Source organism: Arthroderma uncinatum (assembly GCF_011692745.1).
Source record: "Arthroderma uncinatum strain CBS 119779 chromosome Unknown scaffold3, whole genome shotgun sequence".
NCBI lineage: Eukaryota > Fungi > Ascomycota > Eurotiomycetes > Onygenales > Arthrodermataceae > Arthroderma > Arthroderma uncinatum.
The window spans coordinates 3,869,352-3,876,698 of NW_022983865.1; the positions used below are offsets into that span (position 1 = coordinate 3,869,352).

Sequence of the window (7,347 nt, forward strand, 5' to 3'; positions counted from 1 at the left end):
AGCCGAAAGAGGTATGTCATTCCGTATAGCGGAACATGATCGGATCCGGGACCTCCTCTGCTCCATGAACAGGGAAATATAACCAACCTTCTGTCGATATCGAGTCAGCCTGACGAATGCCACTGATAAGATGACCTATACGGACGTGTCGCCTGGATATCCTGGTAAACAGCTTGCGGGATGTCCGATACCCTGTATCTGGCATGGAGGGGAGATGCTTGTCTACTTGGAACAAGTCATGAGTCCAGCAAACCAGGGCTCTCTTCCCATCGGCCCACCTCCGGAATCGAAACGATCTCCTCGCAAGCGAAGCCGATACCGCAATACTCTGAAACCAGTTTGTCCAATAAAGTCTCACCCAGGACTGCGAAACAAGGTTGGGATGGCCCTAACGTTGACTATTGCCCACATGTGTCCCGGAGAAAAGTCAAATCTGATCGACCGGGATCTCCGCAATATGTAGCATCCTATCCTCACATCGTCTGCCAAATTGAACTGCCGAAAGCACGGGACGTTTCATAGGTTATATTCGAGTCGAGCAACTGAACGAACGTTGGAAATCCGAGCGCGAGACAAGCCGTGCCGAGCCCAACGTTGCGAAATATTGCAAACTATAATTGCTCCGTATATTAATTAGACTACGACACGCGAGCGCCGCGAGCTGATAAGGATTAAAGTTGATCAACGTGGAAGCCCTGAGGTCCAGTTGCAACAGTGACATTCTCCAGATGCTTGCCTCTGACGCAGATGGCTCGCCTGCGGGACAGCTATACCGGGGCTAGCCGGGTGATTTTCGGAAATACCTTAAAAAAAGAAGGGTAGGGATTATATCTCGAGTCTGCATAAACACCTGCAAGCCGCGGTTGGGGTAATGAGCTGAAGGTGATTCAACTGTTCAGACGACGATAAGCCAAGCTCTTGGGCAAGGATGCGAGTCGGTCACACGGTGAAGGGCCTGGTCAACTGGGGGGGCTAGCTGCGCTGCATGACAGTGAGAAGGTTAATAGAAGGAAATGTTGAGAACCGCGGGTGCCACTCGCTGTTCGTTGACAGAGGTTTGCTGGACCTGGGGAGATAGAGCTTTGGATTCGATATGATATGTGCTGTATAATATGTATAATCTATTGTTGTAGTATGGCTCAGAATTGAACCCCATGCCAAAAAAAAAAAAAAAAAGAGGACGTCGTTCCTCTATCGACCTTTACCTCTCTTTGAAGGTCGTGCATTTTTCTCCTTTCTCTTTTCCAGCTGATTCCTGGCCTTCCGTACGTCCTCGGAGTTCCTCAACTCACTCTTGACATTCTTCTTGCCGCCGTACGTCGGCAGCCCTGCATCTTCCCGGCGTTGTTGCATTGCCTCTGCCTTCTTCTTCATCTTGTCGTAGTCGCCACGATACTTGTCCGCAGCCTTAGGAGCTTGTTCTTTGTTGTGTCTATATTTCCTACCAGGTATACCCCCAGCACTGCCGAGATTGGAATTTTCCATCTCTCCCACCCTGGGCATCCGGCCAAGTCTCTTCCCCTTTTTCCAGGAGTCGAACCTGCCACTGCGGAAGCTTGCAGCAATCTTCGCTCCACTCTCACCTCGCACAAGTTTTTCCCCCTTGGAACCATCCTCGTCGTTTTGACGCAGGACATATTTCTTATGGCGTTTGTCCCAACGCTTAATTGAACTCGCTCCGCCAAGGCCACGAGCTCCCTCATCACCATTGAGGTCCATTGTGGCAGCTCGAGATGCCTCTACAAAGTTGGTGTTGGAATTAGAGCCGGTGTGGACGCCATAGCCACGATCCTCTGTAAGCGAGATAGAGGTAGGGGTGTATGACATAAAGTATTCGGGGTTTTGGAAAGTGTTGCTTTCATTTCCATCCTGGGGGTTTGAAGAGGATTTCCCTTGTTTTGGGTATGAGAATGTCACTTCCAAATCTGATTCATCGGCGAGAGACATATCGGGGTCTTGAACTGCTGCATCATCATCGTCATCCAAGACATCACTCAAATTTCCATCACTATCATCATCAATTTCCGTCCCTTGCGCGTTTAGCAATGGTGCTGTGGGCAAGCTCTGCGATGCTAACTCCCTTCGTACCTTCTTCCTTTCCATAACAGAACGTATCTTGCGCATCACTTCTACCGCCTCCTCATTCCCATTCTTCCCTCCTCGTCTACCCATGACTTCAAAGACCGTTTCTTGAGGCTTGTACCCTCCAACTCGGGCCAGCATTTGTTCTCTCTCAGCTTCCAATTGGCTCGACTCGTCATTAAATAACGGATGCATTGTACTCCATGCATCAGCAGCGACGAGGTCCTTTGCCCTTTTAGCACTTTCGGCTGAGGCAGAGTTTCGAGTTCTCAGGTAGAGCTTTTCTCCTCGGATAGAAACTGAGCGTAATCCCTCAACATCAATGTCCTCGTTGATTAGTTTATCCACGTATTCGCAATGGCTCTCAAGAGACTTCCGTGGCAGACTACCAACGACAATATCCTCCGCATAGTTCACGCTTTCTGTAGCAGCTCTCCCCATAAGAAGTTGCCGCCCAAGGAACAATTGTAGATCTATTAAATATGGGGCGTCCGAATCGCGGATTAAACTGTAACTCCAGCCCTTTTGACCTGCTCTGGCCGTACGTCCAACACGATGAATAAAGATTTTTGGCTGAGAGGGAAAATCGTAGTTGATGACGTTTGCAAGAACAGGAATATCAATTCCTCGAGCAGCCACATCCGTAACAACCAGTATATTCGAGATTCCAACCCGGAAGTTCTGCACTTGGATTTTACGGGCTGTCTGATTCAGGGAGCCATATGCATACGAGACTGCAAAGCCAGATTCCCGAAGAAGCGATGCGATATATTCGACATGATGTTTTGTTGCCACAAACACAATTGTTGAATGCTCTGTCGGAATGTTGTTTGCTCCCTGTCCCTTCGTTTCTGGCCGTTTCCGTTTCTTAGGATTTCTGCTCTCTTGCTTCGCTTCCTTTGCAGCGCGTTTTCCAGCGGCAGTTTCCCCAGTCGGAATCTTGATGATATCGTGAAGGATATGCAACAATGCGCCCTCCTTATCTGCTGACTTGACGGTAAAAAATGCACTTTGGAGGTCCGGAGATATTTTGCTATCGGCGTCCAGACGAATAAGAGTAGGTTCTTGTAGACCTGCGCGAGCAAATTCTACCAAAGATTTTGGGAGGGTGGCAGAAAATAGGAGTGTCTGGCGGGATGAAGGTAGCGCATGGAGAATTTCGGTGAGCTGAGCTGCAAAACCCATTTCGAACAATCGATCGGCTTCATCGAATACAGCATAGCGAATACTAGATAGGTCGAGGTTCATTTCCACTTTTAGATGAAGGAATCGACCCGGGGTAGCAATAATAATGTCAGGGTTCCCAGCCATGTATCCGAACTGTTCCTCGAGACTGTCGCCTCCAACCAAGAGCACACACTTCAGATCCGTTCCTCGGCCAAGTTCCTTAACTACCTTCAAAGTCTGCAACGCCAGTTCACGCGAGGGTGATAAAATTAAGCCTCTGGCGCCAACCTTGCTGCTATGATTCTTCAACTTTTCAATCATCGGAATAACAAATGCGGCCGTCTTTCCAGATCCGGTGCGCGCCATACCCACCACATCTTGATCATCCAATAAAAGCGGGATAGTTTTACTTTGAATGGGAGTTGGAACTGAGAATCCTTTTCGTGTAATTGCTTTCAGCAGATTTGGATTTAGACCCATTGCTTGAAAACCGCCGCCTCTCTTCACGGTCCGGCCCTTCAAGGCTGATGCTTTGCGGTTCATCAATGACTGCTCGGTGGCAATAAATGTCGCGTCGCCATCGTCTTCCTCCCCTTCTATCTCTGCCATCATATCAAGGACTTGTGGTTCCGGTTTCTTGGTCTGCTTCTGCTTTTTCGAAGGAAGCTCCCTATCGGAATCATCGTTGGCTGCAAACAAACTCTTCGATATGTCGAACTCAGCCTCCGACTGAGCCGGAGAGGCTGCGCGGTGAGGCATCTTGGGCGAATTTTAGCGGAGGCACAATCGGTTATCTCAACGTCGCGCAATTTGGAGAATATTGGTGATAAAGGGAAAGAACAATTAATGGCGCATGGTATAAGTAATCTATAGCTCCGCCGGGTCTAATTGCCCCTAGATAAGATGGCCTCCAACCAACAAGTAAAGATCTCTCGACTTGCTATCAAATAGCAACGTCTGGTAGCTTCATATATATATTTTTTTATCAAAAAGTGACGCAAAATTCCCAGATGGTGCGGTAAGGAACAACTTTATTCCGTAATCAACACGTGACTATTTCCCCTCGACGCGTCAAAAACACGCGAAAACAATCAATTAAACCAGAAAAATAAAAAAGTGACTACCTACCCTACTTTGAATACCGGTGGGACTAGTTACTCTATAGGGATCATCAGGATAAAAAGTCTTACAATGGGTAAGCATTGCTCCAGTCAATAATTGTCGTCAGATAACTAATATACGCGTGCAGATTATGGGTATGGAGGTTATTCGTCAACGCCCTATGGTGGCGGAGAAGGAGCTGGTGGTTTCGCACAAGGAGAAACCAGCAGTCAGTCCAAGGTATGCAGCTCATGAAACCTTTACAGTAGGCTCTTGAGTAGAGTTATGTATAAGCTTGTGCTAACTGAGACGATAAACAGGCAGCGTATTCCGGCGAATCTAGATCTGTACGACCAGTCACAATTAAACAATTAAACGATGCATCTCAGGCATTTCCAGAAGCACCCTTCAAAATAGATAACGCCGATATCAACGTAGTATGCTTCGTTGGCCAGGTTCGAAATGTCAACAAGCTTGCAACGCACGTCACATACAAACTCGACGATGGAACCGGTGAAACGGATGTGAGATATTTTATTCCTCCAGAAGAGAAAGATGCGTTTGATGAACTTGAGGCCATGGACGTCATGGCCATGGACACAACAGGCGGTGGCAGCGGTGCCGGCGGCGTGACAGACAAATCAGGGCGACCAAGGGCTCATCAAGTAACCACGAATGGATATGCGAAGGTGTTTGCCAATTTAAAAACATTCAATGATCGACGACAAGTTAATGCGGTGTTGATTCGCCCGATAACGAATATCAACGAATACCATGTTCATTTTCTCGAAGCGACAGCTGTCCATCTTTATTTCACCAAGGGCCCACCTCCAAAGGCTGGCGGCTCTGGAGCGGGTGCCGAAAGTGGTGGAGGTGCGATGGACATGGGCGGAAACAATCTCTCTTTACCACGAATGTCTCCGATGGCGCGGAAGCTGTATGACGCTCTCAGCAACAGCAGACAGACCAACGAAGGAATGCATGTGAACGTTCTTGCTCCGCTGATGCAAGTGAATGTAAATGAAGTTTATAAGGCTGCCGAAGAGCTACTGGGACTGAGTGTGATATACCACACGGTGGACGAGGATACCTGGAAAATCCTGGATTGCTGAGCAGAGTTAGCTTTGCTGCTCGATGACTGAACGTTTGAGCTCCATCTCATATAGACGAGCTCATACCATAAGGCTCAGCAGGGCGCGGTGGGATCAGATAATCACCTCCAGCTTTGCATTGGATATGATATCCTAAAACAATTGACGGGGCCATCTATCAACATCCATAGATACTACTCTTCCAGTGGTCAGTTCTTATGTAGGAATAGTAACTTGATTCAAATCGGCATCAACGCACTGCCTGCAAATATCAGCTTCTCAATATCTATCCTCAGCCGCCCCAGATCGTCCTCAATCGCCTTCATCCGTCCCATGTTTCCGATCTATACCTGGTCTTCTATATCGACTCGAACCGAAGCTGCGGCTCTCCTGCTTACTCAGCCATCCCACGCCGGTTCCGCCAACTGACGTAGTCGCACCTGGAGCAGAACATACACCGACCCCAGAGCAGAGCAAGAGAGAAAAAGCCGCCGCAGAGATAGCGCAAAAGCCATAATACCAGAGCCCTTTTTCCAGTCGAACGCTTCTTATATCCGAAGAAATTAGCCTCTAACGCCAATTAATTAAGGTCTCGGAAGAAAAAGCTAGTTAAACCAAAAAGAAAACTGCGGGAGGCAACCGAAACAGTCGATTCCCCGTATCCTCCGCCCTGGGGATCCAACAGTTCCTCGATCTTGTCTTCCCTTTATATAGCATCTACTCTCACAAGAGGACCGGCAAGCTACAAGCTTCATATCTTCTAGAAGCAAGACGAAAGAAAGAAAGCCGAAACTTGCCGTCGTTGGTGGGGAAGAAACCAGCCCACCCTTGATCGAGATTGTGAATATTTAGCTGAAGACCCGACACATATTCCCCCGATTCGACCATTTCTGTGTATATTTGCATATACAGGACAGGTTTAACAATGCCCGAACCATGCCGGACCAGCCAGATGAATGGCGGTGATGAAAACTGTCCCCCAGCCGGAGTTGCAAGGCGAAACAATATAACCCTTGAAAACGGAAAACAATCAAAGGATGCAGCCGATATAATAGAACCACCGTCCCTAACGTCACTTTCGACAGTGACATACAATCTGCATAATCAAATAACAGCATTCCTCGCTGAACAACATGACCCTTCGTCACTGCTCTACCGCGTTCAGCAGCAAACCCACATCTCTCTAGGGGTCATCCGCGAATCCCTATCACGATACACCATACACGAGCTCGCTCTCTCCTACAACGGCGGAAAGGACTGTCTTGTTCTCCTCCTACTCTTCCTCGCGAGCCTACACTCACACTACGCCTCGACCAGTCCATCGTCCGCTTCTTCCACCGCCACAACCGATACCAACGAGCCATCGAACACCCCTACTTCCCATCCAACATCCATTCCAGCAATATACGCTCAACCAAAACACCCTTTCCCTTCTGTCGAGAAATTCGTCACTCAATCCTCCCAGGCCTACCACCTAAAGCTATCTCGCCACTCAACCGACCCTCCACACTCAACAATCCGCTCCACTTTCGCTGACTATCTATCTTCCAACCCCCAGATACGAGCTATATTTGTTGGAACGCGGCGTACCGATCCGCATGGTGGCAACTTGACGCATTTCGACCGTACGGATCACGGGTGGCCGGATTTCATGCGCATTCACCCTGTGATTGATTGGCATTATGTGGAGATTTGGGCGTTTATTAAGCATTTAGGGGTAGAATATTGTCCGCTTTATGATCAGGGATATACAAGTTTAGGAGGGACGAATGATACGCATCCGAACCCAAAGTTGAAGCTAGGGAAGTCGATAGAGGCCGGCGGTGAGGTTGGGGAGAAGAAAAACGCCTATAGACCGGCTTACGAGCTTATAGAGGATGAAGAGGAGCGATTAGGGAGGGATTGA

At 48.4% G+C, this 7,347-nt stretch overlaps 3 protein-coding genes across 3 annotated transcripts; 2 read left to right on the top strand and 1 right to left on the bottom strand.

Annotated features, from left to right (window-relative positions):
• Nucleotides 1-1,191: 1,191 nt before the first annotated feature.
• Nucleotides 1,192-4,008, bottom strand: GIQ15_04930 (ATP-dependent RNA helicase DBP10; the record flags this gene model as incomplete). Its single annotated transcript, XM_033552347.1, has 1 exon — nucleotides 1,192-4,008. One exon carries the CDS (start codon nucleotides 4,006-4,008, stop codon nucleotides 1,192-1,194), a length of 2,817 nt encoding a protein of 938 aa, XP_033406077.1.
• A 432-nt stretch (nucleotides 4,009-4,440) lies between these two features.
• On the top strand, nucleotides 4,441-5,462 carry GIQ15_04931 (putative replication factor-a protein; the record flags this gene model as incomplete). Its single annotated transcript, XM_033552348.1, has 3 exons — nucleotides 4,441-4,444; nucleotides 4,499-4,590; nucleotides 4,671-5,462. The coding sequence occupies 3 exons, from the start codon at nucleotides 4,441-4,443 to the stop codon at nucleotides 5,460-5,462; spliced, it is 888 nt and encodes a 295-aa protein (XP_033406078.1).
• A 904-nt stretch (nucleotides 5,463-6,366) lies between these two features.
• GIQ15_04932 (uncharacterized protein) lies at nucleotides 6,367-7,347 on the top strand (the record flags this gene model as incomplete). Its single annotated transcript, XM_033552349.1, has 1 exon — nucleotides 6,367-7,347. The coding sequence occupies one exon, from the start codon at nucleotides 6,367-6,369 to the stop codon at nucleotides 7,345-7,347; it is 981 nt and encodes a 326-aa protein (XP_033406079.1).